The sequence below is a fragment of the Eriocheir sinensis genome, chromosome 17 (assembly GCF_024679095.1).
Source record: "Eriocheir sinensis breed Jianghai 21 chromosome 17, ASM2467909v1, whole genome shotgun sequence".
NCBI classification, from domain to species: Eukaryota; Metazoa; Arthropoda; class Malacostraca; order Decapoda; family Varunidae; genus Eriocheir; species Eriocheir sinensis.
In genome coordinates this window covers 13,461,778-13,485,247 of record NC_066525.1, presented here as the reverse complement: position 1 = coordinate 13,485,247, position 23,470 = coordinate 13,461,778, and the positions used below count along the sequence as shown (strand labels likewise).

The 23,470-nt window shown below is 40.7% G+C and overlaps 1 protein-coding gene across 2 annotated transcripts; it reads left to right on the top strand.

Annotated features, from left to right (window-relative positions):
- Positions 1–6,624: 6,624 nt before the first annotated feature.
- On the top strand, positions 6,625–22,413 carry LOC126999971 (RNA polymerase I-specific transcription initiation factor RRN3-like). 2 transcript variants are annotated; one of them, XM_050863285.1, is made up of 10 exons: positions 6,625–6,775; positions 7,438–7,707; positions 9,046–9,172; positions 10,654–10,759; positions 11,047–11,199; positions 16,005–16,098; positions 16,495–17,112; positions 17,531–17,651; positions 18,029–18,278; positions 20,123–22,413. In XM_050863285.1, exons 2-10 carry the CDS (start codon positions 7,447–7,449, stop codon positions 20,289–20,291), a joined length of 1,899 nt encoding a protein of 632 aa, XP_050719242.1. In that variant the 5' UTR covers positions 6,625–6,775; positions 7,438–7,446; the 3' UTR covers positions 20,292–22,413. The 2 variants fall into 2 exon arrangements, with proteins under 2 accessions (XP_050719242.1, XP_050719243.1); XM_050863286.1 differs by having other exon boundaries at positions 6,647–6,775; positions 7,441–7,707.
- The last annotated feature ends 1,057 nt before the right edge of the window (positions 22,414–23,470 follow it).

The following is a 23,470-nucleotide window of genomic DNA, read 5'->3' as shown; positions in this document are numbered from 1 at the left end:
GCATCTTCACTCTTTCATCCCTCACGCTGGTAAACTCTGGAACAATCTTCCTTCATCTGTATTTCCTCCTGCCTACGACTTGAACTCTTTCAAGAGAAGGGTATCAGGACACCTCTCCTCCCGAAATTGACCTCTCTTTCGGCCACCTCTTTTGATTCTTTTTTAGGAGTAGCGAGCAGCGGTTTTTTTCTATTATTGTTTCCTTTTTTTGTGTGCCCTTGAGCTGTCTCCTTTGTTGTAAAAAAAAAAAAGAAAAAAAAACGGTGTCCAGGGCAAGACTGTGGAGGTGGATGAAGCCAAGTTTGGCAAGAGGAAATACAATCGTGGACGTGTCATAGAAGGCACGTGGGCAGTGGGTAGTGTGGAAAGAGACTCTACCAACATATTTCTAGTGCCTGTCGTGACCCTCTCGTGCGACGTATTAAAGGCAACATTCTCTTGGGCACTCACATTGTTACAGACTGCTGGAGCAGCTATAATAACTTAAGTGCCGAAGGTTACACCCACTCCACAGTCAACCACTGTGAACTTTGTGGAGCCGCAGAGTGGTGCTCACACCCAAAACATAGACCGGGAGTGGAGGGAAGTCAGGAGCAGAATTCCAAAGTTCGGGAGGGGAACTCATCATTTCGCCAGCTATCTAGCCGAGTCAGTGTTCAAGAGGACGTTTCCAGATGTTGGCGACCGTTTCCATCATTTCCTTCTCTACGCTGCAAACATATATTCCATCCAGTAAAGATAAGGGGGGGTCCTTGGCTAGGAGGGGGTCGAGGGGGGCAACCCCCACCCCCCCCCCTCTCCCGTTAGCAGGTCGTAAAGCTCGGTTTGAGTAGTTTAAATATGCTCCCCCGCCCAAAAAACCCGACTTCCCGTGGGTCCCCCAAGATCGTTGGGGGAAGGGAATTAATTCGGCTTTTTTTTTTACTTTTGAGTACTTCCGCCTTCATATTATTATTCATATATTATTATATATTATATATTATATATTATATATTATTATATATTATATATATTATATATATTATATATTATATATTATTCATATATTATTTAGTCCCTTAACCATAATATGGAGGCGTAATATCGTATTTTGGAGGCGCGGAGTGATTCTCCACAATTACCTATTGTATGTGCTGTTAATGGAGTTCTGAGTGATACCTTACCTTAGGTAAGGTATCACTCAGAACTCCATTACCTGTGCTCACTGGTGAGTCATGGTGCAGAGCGGATATGTGTTGCGTTTAGCTCCACACGGAAATTGCTCCGTTGACATGGGTTGGCAGGACCAGGGGCGTGATGGTTCTATGTTACGTTTGTGAGGATTTCATAGGTGAGAAGTGGATTGGATGCGGTTTTTGTCTTAAGTGGTGTTATATGAAGTGTGCTAATTTGACAGAAATCAAGCAGGATAATATAGCTAATATAAATTGGATGTGCACCCCATGCCTCCATAAAGTGTCTCTGGCTTTATGGAAAAATTGGATGAATTCAAGCAAGAATTATCTAAAGAAATATCTGTGGTTAAAGATGAGGTTGATTAAGGGCTGAGAAGGTGCAGGAGGAGCTGGGATCAGTTCCTGACGCGCTTCATGCTGAGTATGCAGAATTCAATTGAACTGCGGTGGCGAAGAGAGGCAGGAAAGCTTCTACCCAGGAAAAGAAGGCAACAGATATGAAGGATGAAGTCTCCCAGGCATTGAATGGCATTCAAATAACTGATTCAAGATTCACATATAGACGTAATATTATCATGAACTTTGATAATGAGAACACAAGGGCTGAGGCTGCTCAAAAATTGGAGTCTGTTGAGCAAATTAGTACCAATTAAGAGTGTTGGAAAGATGAAACCAAAGATCATGATATGCAATGTGCATAAAGAGGAGACCAAGGAAAAAATAAAAGAGATCATCTTGGACCACAATGAGTTTTATACACAATTCAGGGTGTTGAGAATAAAATTGAGCTGATTTTTAGTAAGCCTGCAGCTGGCGGTACGATGCACTACTACACCGATTTTCAAAAAGGGAGACAAGTCAGCCACCTCAAATTATCGCCCAATTAGTTTAACACCAGTTGTAGGAAAGATGTTGGAGTCAATTATAGCCGGGAACATTCGGGACCATCTAGAAAAGCATAATTTAATTCATGATTCACAGCATGGGTTTACAAAGAGTAGGTCTTGCCTTACTTACTAACCTGTTGTCCTTCTACACTAAAGTAATCGAGGCGGTTGACCGAGATGAAAACTATGACATATTATATTTACATTTCAGTAAAGCGTTCGGCAAAGTCCCTCATCACTGGCTATTACTAAAATTACAGGCTCACGGCGTAGATGGGAAAGTTTTGAACTGGATCAGGGCGTGGCTTCTCCTTCTCAACACTTCTGTACTTCACAACATGTACTTGGTTACTTCACAGTGCACATTTATACACTTCACCCTGAACTTAGGTGTTTTTCTGTTTTTTTCTTCCCCTGACTTTGCTCTTCTATGCCCTTTTGTTAGTTTCCACTATTACACTTTTCTTTTCACTACACTTTCACTGCTCTACAAACAACGCCAAGAATTTTTTTGTGTTAGGTATTAATTTCACTGCTTCCTCCTTACAGGCATATAGTCCTAACACGGTACTTATTCCTCCGTCTTCCTCCTCCAATCTGCTATTCCACCCCTTTTCCCCAATGATCTCCACCACGGATGCTATTATACCCTGCAGCCCCGGTCACACATAGCCGAATTGCTTCCGAACACAGCCTGAATCGCATTCGGTGTCGATTCGGGTACGTTCCAGGCAAATTTTCAAGGTCAATTTTTTGTCGGACCGCATTCGGTTTGCATTCGGAACCTATTTTCGGATGCAAACCGAATGCAGTCCAACACCAAACCAAATGCAAACTGAATGCATTCCGAACTTACCTCGAATTCCGAAATTCAAAATTTAACTTTTTTTCCAAATCAAACCGAATAAAACCCGATTCCAAACTGAATACATCTCGAATTCATTCCGAATCGAAACCGAATGTCGACCATGGGTATTAATATGTGTTCCAGATGAATTCGGAATCTATTCGGAGCGCGTTTTGAACACACTCGAAGCGCATTCGGAGAGTTCGATATTCATTCGGGACGCATTCGATATGCATTCGGAATAGCTGTGAAATATCGGTTTTGATTCGGAATGTATAGCTATTCTGTTTGAATTCGCAACAGTCATTCCGAATGTAAATCGCATGCATCCCGAATATATATCGATTCCATTCTGAATCCATCCCGACTCGAAACCGATTTTTGACATTTTTAACTGTCAAAATTCAAATTTTCGGTTCCGAATCCAAATAGAATGCAACCCGAACACCATCAATTGATTTCGAACGCATTCCGAATGCATATCGAACGCAAACCGCCTCGATTCCGATTTTTTTTTTTTCCGACTCCAGTCCGAAAGTTTCATGTCGAATTAAATATTCGGTCAACTCTCCAGAATCGTTTTCGAATCAGACGAGCACATACCGAACAGCCCGAATCGGTGCAGGAATGCAAAATGAATGCAAACCGAACGCCATTCGGAAATTATTCGGATTCAAATTCGGCTATATGTGACTGGGGTATTAGCCTTAGCCTCTCCTCTTCATACCTGTCACAGGCCACTATCAGGTCCCCTATACAAAAGCTGCAGTTTTGGTCCTGCTCGTCTCTGTTTCTCCCCTTTACTTCTAGAGTTCCAGTCCTTGCCTTGAGCAGCAGCTTACTTCCCCAGTCTCCCCGGTACCAGTTCTCTCTTTCAGGCTTTTGTTTCCTCTTGTACCATTTTAAAGTTGACTTTTCTGCTGCACCTGTTTGCAATTTTTCCAGGCAATGCATTTTCATTTTCAAGATTTTATCTCCTCTTCCATCTAGCTCAGCGGTTCTCAAACTCTGGGTCGCGACCCAAGGTTAGGTCGCGAGACAACTTTTGATGGGTCGCAGGGACATAAAGAAATTTTATGCTTTCAGTATTTCATTTACTTAATTGAAATTGCAATTATAATTTTCAAAACGTCAGGCGCCTGTCTCGCACTCTCACCAGTGATGCCACTCCTGTTTTTCCACATAGATTTGTGTTTTTCTGCCTTGGCCTAGGTGTCTGCCCTTTTTTATTTATTTTGGACAAACAACCATTAATCGTGGACCTGTCACTTGATATCAAACAGCAAGTGGTAGATCACATCAAGGCCAAAGGAACATTTAGATTGTAGCTAGATAACTCAACAGACATAAGTGATAACGTTCAACTGTTGGTTTATGTAATATATGAAGGGCCAGCAGATCTAGAGGAGGAGTTTCTCTTTTGTCATGCATTGCCAACAACCACTACAGGAGAAGGTGTTTTTTAAATGGTTGACCAGTTCTTGAAAGAGGAAGAACTGTCATGGACAGACTGCTTCAGCATTTGTTCTGACGGCGCACCAGCGATGCTTGGAATGCGAAAAGGCTTCACAGCACGTGTAAAGCAAGTTAGTCCCAAGGTGAATGTTTTTCATTGCCTACTTCATCGTGAAAATCTGGTAAGTCGACACCTGTCACCTGGAATGAACGAAGTAGCTAATGAACGAAGCAGTTCAAATTTTCAACTACATCAAAGCTAGAGCATTGAATACTCGGTTGTTCGAGCAATTATGTGCCGATTTCGATTCTGAACACAAGCATCTGCTCTTTAACTCGAAGATCAGGTGGCTCTCAAGAGGAAAAGTACTACTACGACGACTCGCTGATCTTCGGGACGAGTTGGAAATTTCCTTGACTGAAAAGAAATGTGGTTTAGTGAACAAACTGTTGAACAAGATATGACTTCTACAACTGGGGTATCTCACTGACATTTTCGGTGCACGCAGCGGTCTACATATCAGTATGCAAGGCCGTAACCAGACGATTGTTGGAGTTGCAGAAAATATGTCTTCTTTCATATGCAAACTAAAACTGTGGATAGGCAACGTGAAGCGAGGGAAATTTGCAGCTTTTTCAACTGTGGCAGAATTTCTAGAAACATGGGAGGAGACAACATCTCACGACGATGCCAAAAGTTTTATTGTACCACACTTGACTGAACAGATGGCAGAGTTTGACAGGCGAATCCCAGAAGAGCACATTCGAACCCAATCATGGGTGAGAAATCCTTTCAACGTGAATGTCGAAGACCTGCCAGATGTTCCAGGACTCCCAGAGCGACTAATTGAGGTTCAGAGTGAAAAGTTGTTGAAGGACCTTTTCAAGAAATTATATATAGTGTCTCTTTCTGAGTTCTGGATTCGGTAAAAAAAAAAAAAAACGTATTGTAGGAGGTTAGGCGGTAAAAGTGTTGCTCCCATTTGTTACAACCTACCTTTGCGAGCATAACACCGAGCACGATATGATGAGATGCAGCCTTAGCACACTGATCCCACTATTTGACACGTTGGTGAATGAGAAGCAGCACCATGGATGATGGATCCCATTAGTTTAGATAAGATGAGAAAAAAAAAAACTAATTTATTTTCAAAATAAAGTTTATATACCACTGTTCGTTTTCTTTACTTTACTATGAGTCGCGAAGGGTTGAAATGTTCCAAATAGGGTCGCTCACGAAAAAGTTTGAGAATCGCTGATCTAGCTATTTCTTTTTTTCCATAGGATGTTGTTCTGTCCTCTGTTATCACCTGTTTTACCCATCTTTCCTCACTTAATCCTTCAATTTTCTTCATGAATCCCATCTTGCCTTTGATAATCCTCTCCTTAATGTACTCCATATCCCATTTCTCCCCTTAATTAAGGCCTCGACTGCTGTGCTTCTAAGAGCACCCAGACCCCATTTGCCAATGGTATTTTGCACCTTTTCTAAGTTTGGCAGGTCTCCTTCCCTGTACTCTGTTATTTCGGACCTGTACGCAGCTACAGGCAGTATGGCACCGCTATCTCTTTCCGCATGCTCCTGCCTGCCTCGTATTTATTAATAGTCCTGCTGCCTGCGTTCATGATCATGCCTCCTGGCTTTTCCTTCATTTATTTTCCTTTGTTTCTCTCCTCCTACTCCTTCTTTGCTGACCTCCAATCCCACGTAGGCTATGGACTTTACTTCTCCACTACCTCTATCATGATGTTCCCCAGGACCCACTGACTATTGGCATTGTTGTTAAATTCTACGGGCTTACATTTCCTAGCGCTGAATTTCATCTTCCACTCCTTCCCAAACTCTTTGGTAATCCTCAGTAGTTCCTCCATGCCTCCAAGGTAGGTACACTGTCAGACCCAGACCCACACCAAGGGTGCCGCTGTAGCTCGCAATCGAAAAATAGCTCGCAGAGGAGGTCCAACTTGCTTAATTATTTTTTTACATATTCTAGTCACCGCTATCATTTATTTTCCCAGTTTCGGCCCCAATACACGGCAAAAACATCAGAGAAACACTTTTCATCATGAGAACAAACGAACAGGGCATATTTCAGAAAGACTTACCCTTCGTTGATGTTCACTCAGTTCCTACTTGTTTTGGTCTGTTGGTCTGGTGTGTTGTTTTCTTGCCGGCAATATCAGCCACCACAAAGATCACAAGTGGACAAACTAAAAAAAAACAGGCAAATTAATAGGTTTACCGGCTGAGAATTCCTAGTGCGCATGCGTAGTGGACAGCAGCGCGACTTATATGTGCGAGGAGGTATTTCTCGCAACACCACCACGTTCGCGCACGTTGTTTACTTGTGGCGCCAGCTGAGATCTGGCACTGGCTCGGGCCCTCTTATTTTCCCCTGTTACACCTGTTGGTAAGATTTTTCATGTTTTAAGGTGAAACACAGCACTGCGGGCCTCTGTGGTTCAAGAAAAGTCGTAGTTTGAGAGGCTGGCGCGTAAACAAAGCAAGGGCTGTTACTTGGCCGTTTTCCTGTGTGGCCTTGTGGTGGGATGTGGTGCTTGTGCCCCGCCTCAGCCTGCAGACAGTACAGGTGAAGGAAAGACCAGAGCCAGGGGGGACTACAAGAGCTCCGGGTGTCTCCCACATTGGCCACTTTGGAATATCATTGGCTGGTTATATTCCTTCATTACGCCATCTCGGGACATCATCTGGAGTGTTTTAGGGGGATAGTTAAGCTATTCTACCACTGCCTCCAGAGCCCCGTCAGTGCTAAATGCTAGCGGATGTTGTTAGTTTGTCGTTCTGTCACTAGGAAATTTAAGTATTTTGAGTCATAGTTGTATTTTTAGTAGCAATGATTCCATAATTCCAAATAGAAGTTAAGTACAATTAATTAAATTGCATTAAAGAATCTGAAAATGCAATTGTTCATGTTTGTTCACTTAGATATGCTTGTTATGGATACTCGTCAAGTAAGATAATCATGATTATTGTACCAGTACTCAATTTGTCAACAAAATCCTGTCTACATTAAAACTAATACTATTAAATCTTACTGCTTGACTTTGTTAGCAGCCAGCAATGCCTCTGACATCTATATTGAAGAAGAATGCCTTGGACTCACCCTCATCAAACAAAAAAGTGCTCTTCTGCATGCGGGAATCAGCTCGTTCCCTTATATTCAAGTTCCGAGACACGAGAGACCAGTCAGTCTTTGCCAGCGCCTTTGACACCTTAAAAGGCTCTGCATCAGAGGACGAGAAATTATCATGGCTGTCACAGATGATAGAGTGTGTGCCACTGCTGGACCAGAAAGCTGATATACTTGTCTTAGAGTTCTTGGTAAGTGTTTGATGTAGTTTTCAATTTACAAAGTACAGTACTGTCTCCAGGATTGCGAGTTTCTAGTTTGTGATTCACCGAGTATGCGACAGGGACCCAAAAAATTCAATTTTTATTGAAAACTGAAATTACGATATGACCCAAACTTTGCAGGTGGCGCACATGAGAAAGTGGTGGTTTCCGCTCTAGTTAACAGGGTGGAGGGGGTCGTGACATCAGGGCGCACTGCGGTGTCACCACCACAACACTATTCTGCCACTCACTGCCATTGTTCACCTCACCCCAGCGGTCCCACCCAACTAAGGATAGTTCAGTGAAACGTCATCAACTCAGCCATGACGTCACTGGAGACCCACACGTGTGGCCGCAGCCAATAGTTCAGTGAAATGTCATCAACTCAGCCATGACGTCACGGTGGTGACGCGCGCTGGAGACCCTTGCCAGCAAGAGCCTCATTTGAATCTTGGTTTTATTCAAGGATTTACACATCATATTATGAAGTGTGGTGTTCTCTGAAACTTCAATCCAGTGGCGCCGCGGCCACACGTGCGGGTCTCCATTGACGTCTCTGTTTACATGTGATGTCACGAGGGCGGTGCATTGTGGGAAAAACAAATGCTTAGCGAGCTATCCTTTATATGTCTCTCATCCTTGGTCCCACCCACACTTCTACCCCCACGTCGTTTGGGCCCTCAAAGCCCCTGCGTGGCGCTCTCCCTTCGCTCCCGGTCCCCCTCCGCCGTCCGCACTAAAGCTGGCGTGGTAGGGATCCACCGCAGGGTTCACACATCGCTGGTTGCAGGCGGGACATGCTCATGCGGTGTGGGGCCAACGGCCCGATGTGCTGCGGCTCGCATTTCACGGTGGCAGTCGAGCCCTCTCACCACTCGTGCTGAGAGCTTGGACCGGCGCATCTCCTGCCCTTCCATGGAACGTGCTAAACTGCATGGGCGCAGGGGCTCCGGCTCTCTCTATCGCCAGCTTTCGGCCCGGCATTTCAGATGAGATGTCGACGGTTTTCAATTTTCCCCATAAGAATAATGGTTCAAAGTTTGTGATTTCAACGTTTGCGACCCACAACGTCAACCTATTTATCGCAAACTTGGAGACAGTACTGTATATGCACACGAGTTATGACAGTTCCAGGGTCAGATTAAATGTATCATTACAATAATATGCATATATATTTTTGTTTAGATGTGCTGCTATTATGCATTGAAATTTGAACCTTTTAGTATGTGTATTAACTATTTTTTTTTTTTTTTTTTTTTTTTTTTTTTTTTAAGTATTGTTATATATAGTATACTTCTTGCATGTAAATACTTTATTTTCTTCCAGAAAATTCCATGGTTTAAATCCGAGAAGCTGTCTGTTGCTGCTGAGAGTTTCACAGTCCACCTCGTCACCGCTCATAATTATTATACATACAATGTTTTGAAGCAGCTCTTTACCCTCTTAGCATCAGGTGAGTGTGTGTGTGTGTGTGTGTGGTAACAGGGAGATGTTTTTTACATTTATTGTTGGATCTTATTATACTCTAAATGGAACAGCAATGTTACATAGTTTAATCAGAATTCAAAAGATAAAGCCACAATTATCTTGCAACATGCATGGCGATATGCTATATATATGGGAAGTAAAAGACACCAGCAAAACATCACTTAACAGAACTACAAATGGGTGAGCAATTTTAACTGTAAAACAAACTGAAACATACGAGCAAGCATTTGTAACGGGACTGAGTTACCTCTGTGAGCATTCCAGTGTTTATCAGAAATACCTGGAAACAGAAGCAAAGCAGTCACTTTTTGGTGAATAGTCACTCTGATTTTTGTACAAAGATTAAGGCAGCCATGATCAGAGGAAAATGATAGGAGACAAAAGTAGATCAGATATAATTTTCCCTAACACATGGGCAAGATGGAGCCTCCATTTTGCAGAGGTGGGCAAGTGTGGTACTTATTGCGGTAGTACCGCATCACAATAAAAAGTACCGCACTACCGCAAAATTTCTGAAAATACAGCATTACCGCGGACCGCACTAAAAAATCCTGCGGTACTTTTTTGTAGTATTTTGAAAAACATTTGCAGCACGGCATGCTCACAGATTTATTTATTTTATTTATTTATTTATTTATTTTTTTTTTTTTTTACAGTGATTCGAACTCTATCAGTCAATTGGTATCAGTCATCAGAATCAGTGATTCAGTCATTCTGACTTTTCAGTTATTGTTCAAAATTAAATACTAAATAGACAGACTAAACTACTACACTGTGAGACTTCTTTAACCCTCGCGGTGCCGGCCATTTCAACCCCAGACCCGTCTGTGGTGCCGGCCAATTTTTCGTTTTGGGAAAATCTATTGTAAATTAAGGCAATTTTATTATTTTAAGCATGCTTCCTTTGTTTGGATAGTCAGGATAGGCACTGAAGTATTTTCAGATTGAGTAAAATAGGAGTTAATAAGCTTTACAAATGAGTTATGGTCCTGAGTAACAGTCCGCTAAGCAAAATTTAGTGTTGCAAGGCCATTATGAAATGGGTTAAATGGAATTTGGTTCCTGAGCCCTGAAAATTGGTATAGATCACCCAGTTAAATTGGCAGAGCTACATTTTAGACCTCTACAATGATAACAAAGATGAACTGTTCTCACATGCTCTTAGTGATGCATTGCAGCGTGTCAGATTGTCAGGGTGTATAAAAACTGTGGCCTTAAGGTAAAATTATGAGTATCATTCCCTGGTTCATTAAATTTACCATTCACACATACGACCTTACAAATTTCTTTCATGCTTGCCATTCACTTGTCAACTTTCATACTTCCCTTTCTAAATTATGCTAGTCTTTCACTTTAGCTAGCTTTGCTCCTGACCCTTTCAATATGTCTCTTTGATGTGATAATGGTTACATATTCTTTATAATGAAAGTTAATTTCATTACCCAGGTGTTGGTGGTGAGGAACAGGAGAAAGAAGCCTTGAGTGAAGATGGAAAAGAGTATTGTCAGAGGGTTGTAAGAGCAATTGTTACCACCCATAAACATGTCCCAATGTAAGTATGTTTCAAATCAAAATGTGTGAAATTTACATAAGATGAAAGTTGCTCGAATCATTCTTATTTATCCTTGTGTATTTACAGGCCCTGACAGGCTCAGTTGACTAAGTGTTGATTTTGAACATTTTATAAAAAAAATTCTCCAAATTTACTCATGTTTTGTTTGAAAGAATGTTTCTTTTTGGCAGTTTTTTAATGATATTCTAAAACTAATTGCTAAAATTGATTGCTATCCCCCGATTCTTTTATTCCTTGCCTAATAACCTTTTCCACATATGCTGCAGGAGTCGAGACCACCTACTAATACTTGCAAGGAAGCGGATGCCATACTTCCGCCGCTTCATCCGTGAGCATGTGGCATACACTTACAGCCTTCTTCTATTGGCTGGCCACCTGCCACACCTGAGAGTGGGCTTTCTGGAAGTTATTATTACCAAGTAAGTGATTTCTACCATCAGGTAGCTCCATGTGTTGGGTTATATAGGAAACATGAAGTCATTGTGAGGTGAGCTATATCTAAAAATCCCTTGATGGTAGTGTATTAAAAAAAAGTAATATTTCTACCTTACCAATGAGGTAATACATGGTACATCCTTTGTAAATGCTGAGCTTCTATAAATACAGAAAAAGTTCATTCATCTGAATAGCACTAGGCCCTGTGTCGGTTTGGATTAGCGATTTTTTTTAGATACAGTACCCTCTCGAGTTTCGCGGTTAGTCCTAAATTCTTTCACCCCAAGTTTCGCGCTGCTTTGACGTGTACGGGTCACGTCTACTTACCATCGGTGTCATGCACGCTACCTTAAAAGGTAGTACAGGTAACTCGATTTACGCGAGTATTGTGTCCTTGAAGAGGTCGCGTAAATCAAAAACAATGTAAATCAAACAAGAGGTAGGTTTGTAACTTTATTGCTTACTGCATCACTCTGACTCCTCTCCCTCTCGTGGTTATTCCTCTGGCTGCCGTTCCCCTCATGGTAGCACAGCAGTGAGGGTGTTGTTGTTGTTGTTGAGTAGCGTTGCAGCGTGGGTACTGTATTGTTGTTCAAGTGGCACGCGGGGAGAACTGAGCTCAGCTGTGTGGCCACGGCACCGTGTGAGTCCAGTTGCGTGAGACATCTGGTGGCCTCTCCATAAAATATCGCGTATAAGTGAAAAAACGTGTAAATTAAACATTTATTTGGATTTTGGTCCCCGCATTATTTTAAAAACGCATAAACATGACCTGACTCGGGTCAGATCATGTCCTGACTTCTCACACACACACACGCACAGGGGAATGAGAATGGTGTGGGGAGGGAGGGGCAGAAAGGAGAGTCAGATCAGGGCTTTAGTCAGGATATGACCTGACTCAGGTCAAGACATTACCTGACTCTCCCTTCTGCCCCTCCCTCCCCCCACCCTTCTCATTTCCCATTCTCTGTGTGTGTGTGTGTGTCATGACATGACCTGAGTCTCTTCCCCCCCCCCCCCCTTCTAATTTTCCCTTATATGTGTGACGCACACCCAGAAAAGTTGCCGGTTGCCCAAGCTGCCACCAACACGGTGGGAAGAAAAAGGCCCAGTGTGACACCAGCTTACGGACAACCGACAACTCGTTCCCGGATGGGCGTACGGGCATTGCCAGTAGCCACAACGGTTAGAGGAAAACAGCCAGTGTGACACGTACCGCCTTATGGCTGTGGGGCCGCTGATTGGGTAAGCACCAGCGATGACGTCATTGGAGCCAATTGTAAGGCTTCATCTGTAGCTTTAAAACGACCCGTTCTCTCTTCCTGTTTTCTTCCTTTTTCCAAGGTATGTATTTTGAGATCACAAGGGAGTAAAGGAGGGAAAAAAATGAGCTCCGGGGGGCAGCATGAGCCAATTATAATGGCGCCACTATAAACAGTTGCCTGCGCCATGACGGGCTTGGGGCGTCCACCAGGCCACATGTAAAAATAAAAAATAAAAAAAATCTCCACAGGTCGGAACAAATAAGCACTTTTTCAGTGTTTTCAATACCTTGAGTTTCGCGATCCTCGAGTTTAGCACTATATCTTCGGAACGAAGCGAGCGTGAAACTCTAGAGGGTACTGTAAATAGCTCCCAAAATCATTGTAGCAATGTACCTACATACATATCGAGTGATATCAATCATTAACCCTTTCATTGCTAAACGCTCGCAGCGAGCGTTTAGCGTATTTGCTTGTGGTGCTAAACGCTCGCTGCGAGCTCCACCCGCACTCAAATATCCCGCGCATGAGAGTGTTCCAACACTAATTCTCACAACACAGGATTTGCCAATTGAGTGGGTTCTTCACTAAATTTGGTGGAAAATCTTATCAACCCAGCGCGGCAAATCTGCGGACGAGTAACTGGTGGATGTTCTTGCCCAGTATAGCGGCATTTTTGCATAGCTCCACCTATCACCTGACTGATTCTTTGACCAAATAGTTGTAAATATTGCAGTTGGCAATACTCCCTTGCCAGAGTCTGAAGGAGAGATGTCCACAGTTACATCAATATGGCTGATCATCCCGCACGCACCGACGTAAGTGTTAACATTCAACACTCCCTGAACGTGCATGTACGTTCGCAAGAGAGGCATACATAACCAACTCCTATAGATCTGGACCTCCTCTTTCCAGTGGTGGTTTTGTTTTTTAGCTGTGATGAATAGTTTTTGAGATACAGAGGTTAAAAGAGACCCCCCATTGGGCTGCCCGACTGCGCCTGAGGGGATAGTCGCGTCCGCACCGCGCGCAAGGAAAGGGTTAATATGGGTAGTGTGTTTACTTATTTTAAATGAGTAGAATTGCCTGAGGAATGTATTAATTCCTGTATTGAGTCAGTATGTAATAATTTGTAAAGTTTACTCCCAGACTCACCACTTTGTGATTGCTGTACAACTTTATTGCATGCTAATTCATAGTGACATAATGCCCGGTGACACCTTAGCACTCCTCACCAGGTAATGTTGTTATTTTGGCTGACATATTGGATTTCTTTGGAGACTGGAGTCACTGCACAAGGTGAAATCTTCATAAAATAAATTAGTTTCTTGGATCTTAAACTAATGTGTTCATGAAGCTTTTGCCATAGCCAAACTATAACAATAATTTCTCATCAAGCTGCACACTTTTTTATTATTATTATTTTCCTTTTCTCTTAATATTAACTCCTGCCATCCAGAATTCAGGGAATTGTTCTTATAATTTATTTTAACTAGAGCTACTCCAGTATTTGGACAGTTGTATTATTTTGGAAAGTTATAATAATAATGCTGCTTGCAAAAATTCAGGCATTGGTCTTTGTGATTTTAATTTCATGCCTGAATTCAAATTATTGGGATTTTTAGATCAGTGAAATTTAGAATAATGGACATTTACCGTACAGTTGTCCTTAACATTTGTGGGGAATTGTGGAATCTACAGAGTCAACCACCATATTTCTGATAGGCGCACCAATTAAGAACTTGTTTTTAAGTGTTTGTGATTACCCATATATGTTTTGAGAGTATGTTTCTCTTGCAAAATAATATTTTGCTGTCTGTTTCCCAGGTCCCCAAGCATGTGATCCTTGCCCTAGCCAAAGCTGGGCAGGTACCTACATGATGGTTGGGGTTTTCAGTTTTCCACCCCGCAATACTGGCACATGGGTGAGTTAACTGAGCCTGCCTGGTGCAGGTAGTGTGCCACACTATGGTGTCCCATAAGAATCTGGGTCTTCATCCAAAGAGATGATGATTCCAGTTGTAGCACCTAGAGTTCTGATCGGCAATGCCCTGAGGGGGGATGACATTTATTCAACATCACCCCTTTTGGTAATAATTTAACATATGAATATTAATATGAAGTTTTGTTCTCAAAATTGGGAACTGAATATTGGTTCATTCACCACTACTTTGGAGTAATTACAATGTGCTTTGTGAAGCTGGCAGACCACTACCTGCTTCCCAGGGCAGTTGCTGCTGTCTCTACAATGTAATGAGGCTCCTCTGAATTCCTGAATTCTTAACTGCATTTCTAATGATTGTTGTTCTAAAGCCTATAAATTATCCTTAAATAAGTGTAACTATTCTCATACTGTGTGATTGCTTTGATGCTCCCATCAACAGTTCTGTGATATTTCTTTTTAGAAATAAAGAAAGCAGACCAAGGGATTTGAAAAGTTTACCATGAAAGGGAGGAAAGAGTGAAGATACATTCTAACTCTTAAATATGGATGAGCTTGAGTTAAAAAGTCTTTCATAGCTAGGCAACAGCCACACCACATTAAAAACATCTCTTCTCATCTGTTCAGTGAAGTTCAGCGATGTTGGGTCCGGTTAGTACTTGAATGAGTAACTGCCTGGGAGCACCATACGAGTATGTTGTTGTCTGGGGAGGCAGTGGCTTAGTGGTCAGCTTGCAGGTGTGGTGTCCTGGAGAATTCGGGTTCAAGTCCCACCCACCGCTATAATCTGACAATTTTCAGTCTTTGCCGCGTTGCCTAAGACAACCTACATGGTGTCCTGGAAACCACCTATCAACCCAGACTCTTGCAAAACTCTCTATAGTGAAGCAAAGTTGAGTTCTGATGATTAACACAAACCAGCCAAGATGGTGCCTCTAAAACACTTGCCAGTGCCACTAATGGGCTGGGGCTGACCAACAGGCCCCATCAAGAAAGCTCTTAAGAACTGTTTTGTTTTCCCATTTTGACTGTTGACCCTTTTAGTTTACGTGGTTTATCAGTGCACTATTTGGTCTGTGGTGTCTGATGTCCTCCCTGTGTTCATTCATATAGTCTGACTGTCTGGTTGCATCCACTACACAGGATCTCATTAACCACGTTGTTTTATAATATTTTATTCCGGCCTTCTTGGTGACGTGATCTTTGATATTTGAGCCCATGGCTGTTATTACAAGTCAATACTTGTGTTGCTCAGTGCCTTGCTTAGCTGATGTGTAATATTAACATATTCATTATTCTTCTTTAAGTGGATGCTTTGTGTTTTTTTCCTCCAGGATGTTTTGGGTAACCTAGTTCTGTGAAGGTTTTCCTTATTTGACTAAAGGCATTCCACATCTGCAGGGATGAATTTTTAAAAGAGGAACTCAGTTACATAAGGAACACCCTCAGAACTAAATTATCTGAAAGGCCCACTGTAAATCCTGATGGAAAAAGCATGAAGTATCCTCTTAAAGAAAAGAAAACAAAGTGTTAATATTAAATACTATGATCATAGAATCCCATCAGCTATTTCTCATTCTTCCAGCATGATAACCATGGATGTTCATACTCCCCGCTCTGAGCTGGCTATGGAACTGGAGGATGATGAAAGCAGCGACGAGGAAGAAATGTTTGATATGGTAAGTGCACAAGTACTTAGCAAGGTATTCTTGGGAGGATGATAATATCTAAGGAATTTCTACTACATCATTCTAGTCACATTTTATCAATTTATATTATATCAAGAGCATTATTAGAGTCAAACTCTTAACCCTTTCCATCCGTGACGCAGACGTCGGCTTCATAGTATGGAAAGGGTCAAGAGGAAATGAAGAGGATTAATTCTCTTTTAAACCCCTCAATTCTCCTCTAAATTCCTCTTAATCCTCTTCCATTTCCTCTTAAGAGGTTTAGAAGAGGATTAAGAGGTTTAGAAGAGGACTAACCCTTTCCATACGGTGACGTCGTCGGAGTGAAGGGGTTAATAGTAATGTTTAGGCCTATACAATGTGCCTAATGTTTGTTTCTGTTTCCAGGAGGTTGATGAAAGCAATGTTAGTACTGAACCAGCTGGAAATGGAATAAAAGAAGGACCTCTCTGCATGGAGCACAAAGACGGGAACTCTCTGGACGTGCTAATGAATCTCATGTTTGGCTACATTCATGATACTTGCCATGGCATCAAGAGTACTGCAAAACAGAAACAGAATGACTTTAATTCTGAAAATATTAGTGAACACAGAAAAAGTGAACCAATGTGCAAACCAGGAAGTGTTAGATATGCTGATAATGAAAGTCGAAGAACAGCTGGCTGTGAATGTGGTGGAAGTGAACATGACCTAGATGCATTGAAAGACCTATTTACAGATCTCAAAGAAGTGTTTTCACGTATCATTTTGAAAACACATGCTTCGTCACATACTCAGTTCCTTGTGTTTTATCTTCTTGCCCTTCGACCTGGACTTGCGACTATCTTTTTAGACTTTCTGAGAGCTAAGAAGTTTGAAAACCCTAATTGTTTTAGGGATGAGAGGCACAATGCCATGGCATACATTGGGAGCCTGTTAGCAAGGGGAAAGTTCATTCCCTTCTGCCATGTCCATTCATGCTTGGACATCATCTGTTCGTGGTGCAATTCTTACCTTGAAAATCAGGTGAGTGATTGAGTTGTTCTTCCTAACATTACAGTTTGTGGCAGCATATGTTCAATGCCATATACACCAAATGTACAGGGTAAATGATTCTTGTTTAAGTGCAAGCTTATGGAGTGGGTATTCTACCAACTATGTAGTATCTAGTATATATATAATGTAATATTTTGTATTTATAATATCTATAGCCACTAACTCAGTTTAGTAGCAGTGGCTGTTGTAATTCTGTCTTTGAGAACTTGCTTAATGGATCCATGTGCCAAGAGCAATTCATTTCATTACATTAGGTCTCAAAATATAACCAATTCATCTATTTGCTCCACATCCTCTTTGTCACCCCACCCTCCCATTTGCTCCAGGTAGTCAAACAACTTACTGCATTAAATTTAATTATAATAATCATTTCCTTTTAACTCTTCAGGAAAGAGTACAAGCCACAAACTATGAGGACCTGCATCTTCATTCACCCTTCTACTTTGCCTGCCAGACAGTCTTCTATGTGTTCACCTTCAGGTACAAGGAATACACAGAAAATACAAAAAGTAAGACTGTCCTTGTTTACAGTGTTAGTGTGAGACAACATAAGTTGCTGATTATATTGCTTGACTTGTAAGCATTTTGTTTCTAGTCTCAGACTAGCTGCTCATTTGAAGCTGTTGTTGAAAGACTTTTATATAAGCTTTTGTTGTAAACAGAACCAATATATATATATATATATATATATATATATATATATATATATATATATATATATATATATATATATATATAAATTTTTTTTTTTTTTTTTTTTTTTTTTTCAATCTGTTTGTGTTTGGTTAGTGGCCAAGGTATTAGTAAGTCAGTTGGTGTAATTTTTTTCCAAGCATTATTTACTTCTTGAATTGTGAGTATTTACTTCCTGTATCCTTGATGACAGGGCTTGCACTGGCACGGAGCCTCAACTTGGAGCGACTTGTGATGTGTCAGCTGAACCCTCTGAGGGTGTGTGCTTCCCCCATTGTCAATAACTTTGCTGCAGTGACTCGACGCTTCCAACTGGCTTACTGCTACACTGTTATGGAGAATAACAAGCGGTTACAAATCCCATCAGCAAGCAGTGAAGGCAGAGTTTCAAGCAACACAACATTAGAAATGTTCTTCCCATTTGATCCCTATTTACTAATAAGGTACGTACATTTATAAAAATATTGAAAACATTATCCAGCTTATAAATGTAATGACATGCTGAGTTAGCAGGTTGCTTAGTTTCTTAGATTAGTTGATTAGATTGCCTGCTTTACTTGTTTGCTTGGACAATATTTTCTCATTTTGACAAAGATAATTGTTTTCTTCTGAAACCCAGCCAGTTCATGATTTAATAAATGGGGTTAAGGAAGGTATTCAAGAAGGCCCCCATTATTAGTCACTAATATAGACTACAGAAACTCAGTGAAAAATAAAACATAATAGCACATCTGAACACTACATACTAGAGTTTAAATAAGACTAAATGACCTGAGCAGTCTGTTTCTAAGTCACAGACTGTTCATTTTTAGGTAAAGTATGATGCATTTTTTCCTCACTGTAAAACAATTATAAAAATGCTAAAGTGAACCTATTGCAGAATTTACCCTGTGTTGTGGTTGATAGCACCAATAGATAACACTATGGCATAGGTTGTTTTGGGATGCAGCCACTTTGTTTGGTAGTGACTTCTAAAATTTTGATAAACTGGCATCATTCACTCCAGTTTCATCATCCAAACATTTGGCATTTGAATAATAAAGACATCAGAACATTTAAGTTAAAGTTAAGCCTTTTTCTTCAGCTGTGTTGCATTCTTCATAATGGAGCAAACAGTGGTTGACGGGACATTCATGACGTGGCTGATGTCAGCAGCACGCTCACCACTTTTACTCCTAGTTGTTTGTACCTTTTTCTCTTGTGATAAAACAGTGTGTTGAGGCTTAACCTTGAAGGCTTGGGTATCAGCCATGGTATAGTACTACGAAACAGTGTCTTAAAGAGATAAATTTTGAAGAGCAAGTAGTTGGCAACAGAAAAGCTGGAAAATTTTCACTTCTACAAAATACAGTAGAGCCCCATTTAGCACGAGAATTTAGTGGATGAACGCGGTCACACTAACTGAATTCACGCTAATTGAATAAAGTAACCAATGTGAAAAAAATTATTTGGTGCACACGTGGGTCTGACTTTTGGGTTTGATAATTACTCAAAATAATCACTCGCATAAAAAAATAAAAATCCTACGATTGGCTGAGCTCTGAAAACACGCTTGTGATTCGCTGGGAGTCCGATGACGTCATCGCCGACGCTCACCCGGTCAGCGGCCTCGCTGCCTTAAGGCAGTATCACACTGGCCGTTTTCTTTTAACTGTTGCGGCTACTGGCAATGCCTGTGCGCTCATCCGGGAGTGAGTTGTCGGTTCACCGTAACCTGGTGTCACACTGAGCCCTTTTCTTCCCACCGCGTTGGCGGCAGCTTGGACAACCGGCAAATCCAAATTTTCCGGGTGTGCGTCACACACGGCCAAGGTCAGTTGCCCTTATCCACATCCTTCTTCTTCTTCTTTTGACCTGTGACGCTTTGTATTGCTTCTTAGGTCCTCCTCCTTTCGTTCCTCTTTTCTTTTTTTCACTTTACACACTTTTCTTTTCAGTATTACAATGTAAACAAAGCACTTGTCCTGTATCAACATGGCGTCATCTGCTAAAGTAAGGGCTCTCGTGGCTTGTGCCGCGCATCATGGCGGCTTGGCGCAATTTTCAAAATTCAGTCGTGGTGGCTGCTCGCGCTAACTGAGGCTTTCACGCTAATTAATTTTTTTCTTGGTAGATGATGGCTTGCGCTAATTGCGGTTCATGCTAATTGATCTCGCACTAAGTGGGGCTCTACTGTATTACAGACGAAAACTTGAAGAAACACATAATGGGGACCCCCTACAGTAAGTTTTATGAAGGACAGAACTAAACAATTACTTTTGTTAAAAATTTTGGTGTTGTGTTGCAGGTCTAGAAAATACATATCTAACCACTACCGGGAGTTTGACGGACTCCCTGAGGAAGCAGCAGCAGCAGAAGACGCCCCAGTAAACGATGAAGACCTGCTGGAAAACATAGTTTCTCCCAAATCACTAGACTTCTCATATAGTCTTTCACCAGGATATCACAAGTGGTAGAGGGATATATCAGTGGACTTTTCTTACAGCCCTTATAGCTGGAGCATGAAGTGTAGTGGAAGGGCAGTTTAGCTGCACCATTAAATATCAAAAAACAGACCCATTGGCCACTTATTGAAAGAGAAAGAACTGTGCAGCTGGGAGCACAGCCACCACTGTAACCTACTTTATAAGATGCTGGGATAGGTCATGTCATATTGAACAGTGAGCTCATTTGAGGCTTATTATAGACAAGCTATTCTTGATAATCAGTTCAAGCTAAACCTGGCCATCAAATCCTCAAACATGCTCATGAATTTTTGTTGAAGCTCTAGTCAAGAAAATGTGTTAAAAACTTCATAGTAACATTCACAGAATATACTCAAGGGTAAAAAAATATGTGTAGATTGATGATGAGAGGACTGCAGTTTAGAACTTGAGAATTATTGAAATATTGTATATTACTGTACCAGCCACTTAATTATAGAAGAAAATGTCTTTCATCTGTAATTAATATCATCTTGACATTAGAACCACTGTTAACTTCACAATTTTGGCCCCATTTATCATCTGCTCGACATGCCTATCATTTTTTACCCTGATCACTTGCTTTTATGTTTTCCTCGTAATGCCATGCACATAGTTGTTCGGATATATTTTCTACTTTTACTTTCCTCACATCAGTATTCCATAACATGATCATCTGGCTTTAGTTGTTACCTGAAATTTTTGTGTCACTGTGCCCCACTAAGATGTAACCTATTATCTTCTGTCTTGTGTGTATCTCTTTACACAAAATATATTTGAAGATATTCTTGGGCTTGAGGAAAGAATTGGTATTTTGTGTGTAACTAATGCCCCCAAAATCAGAAAATGTAAATTTGCATAATGGGAAATTAATAACTAATAGGAAAAATATAGATGGTCCCAATTAAGCAGATCTGGACTGATTATTTGCCAAAGTCCTTTGTAGAATACCACAATGATGGTTTTTCTCCAGTCTTCCAGCACCTCACCATGCGCCCTGGCTAATTACACATCCACAACGTCCACTCTACAAGTACATATTTTTCAGTATTTTTGCTGTTATGCCATCAATGCCAAGGGCTTTTCTTATTTTTGACTTCTTTATTGCCTCCTCTATCTCACCCCCTTCTCTGGATATGGCTGCCTGACAAATTTTTACTCCTATATTGATTATTTCTACTCTCCTTCACACATTTTCATTAATCACCTCCTTTATCTCATTCCTTTTCACGAGCTCCCCATTATTATAATGTAAAATTCATATTAACATTACCATAAGCAGGATATATTTTATTTATCATTACTTAGTTTTCTAATCTAAACTAAAAATGAAAATTTACCTATTGACTCAAATTTGAATCATTACCCTTTGCCTGAAGGATATCCATTAAAAAAAATTGTGGTAATTTTTTAATTGGCTTTAATTGTTTACAGACCAATTTAATCTATTATATGTCATTTGTTTTCCCATGTCATTTTTAATGTCAAGTGATGTTTCTAGAGGTTGGGTGAACAGCAGAAAGAGTCATTACCATTTTGACCAGTGATTAGGCATGCACAGTGAAGGGAGGGTCCAATTCTCAAGCCCAGCTTCTTGTAATCCATTTGGTGTGTCCCTGTTTTTTTGTTTACAACATGCACTGTGATGTGGAGATGTCCTAATCCTCATGCCATGGGACAGTTTTAGGTAGGGATATCTAAAAGATGAAAGTTTACTATTTATTTATCCAAGACATAGGGATCAAGAGCACCTCTTCATATCCCATTGCATAATTTAAGGGGCAGCTGAATGGAGCATAGTCTGTACAGTACTGGAGGTTTTGAAGTTCAAGAATAGTCCCTTGACTATTTTTACTCAGAATACTTGTCAAGGTAATCAGATGACCTTTCAAGGGCTCCTTCAATTAGCTTCTATCAAAAATAAAGTGAACAATGATTTTAATGTTGCTTATAAAAGATATTATTATACTGTAAGAACTGTATAATTTTTTGTTGATATTGCATGATATAATACCACTCAACTGTTTATGGTTATATTCTAAATATTTTTATATAGAAATTTTGGGAGGGTAAAGAAATTAATTAATTGTAATTGGTGAGTAAAGATCGAAATGTTCCATTTTGTTTAGTATATTTATTTTCATTATGTATATTTAAAGGTAGAATAATTGTCATATGAGGCGTCTAGGGCTCGAGGGGCGAACACGCTAACATAGCAGATTTTGAGTTTTCGCCAGTTTCTGCTAGATGGAAGCACTGTGCAACCCTCTGTGAAGGTGAAAATGGGAAATCAGTCTCTATGGCCCAGTAGAAGGGTGGTGAGAGTAGTGTGTTTTTGCCTGTCTGCAGAGTGTATGAAGTTAGCTGTATCAGGGCTCTAAGGATGAAGAGCACTAGTAAAACACACATAAAACACCTAAATATGTAAATTTTAGTTTTGAAATTTAAACTGGCTGTTAGTTACATGATGTTTTAATTTTCCAAGTTTGGATTAAATTGGCAAACATGCATTATAAAAAAACACTTTTTTTAATAATACACAATTTCACACAAACACGGTTTCCATTGAATTTGTCAATCTGAAAGCTTTCTATTGATGTATGATGATATTGCTATGTGTTTTTCATTTTGTTTTTGCTATGCTTGACTTTGAAGGCCTGTAGCTCAAAACTAGGTAGGTAATTGGCTTGTTCGCTCCTTGAGCACTAGACGCCTCATATACTGTCCTGTGCAGTGGCCTCATCATTGGTCTTTGACTCTGCCATGAACATGAACCAATTCACTGTAGATACCTGACTACACTCACTTATTGATGGATCTGCAAGAATGGGCAAGCTACCCTGAAATCAAGCTCACAAAACTTGAGAATATAGTCACATGTTGATTAAGCATGACAAAGTTTCTGTGAGGTTGCATTGCATAGATTTTGCTCTTAAACAAAGTTTTTCAGTAAACTTAATCTAGAGAAGAAGCTAAATATTTTGATTTAATATATCACTCCTAGAATGAATAACATACTATTTGCAATGTTATGGTAAATCAACCAAACACTAATTACCACATATATAAATTGAAATGTAATTTATAACAGTTGACAAATATGAGCTCTAGCATTACCAGGTCAGATCCCCTGAAACGGGAGTAGCAACAACAAGGCGCACACCCTTTCAACC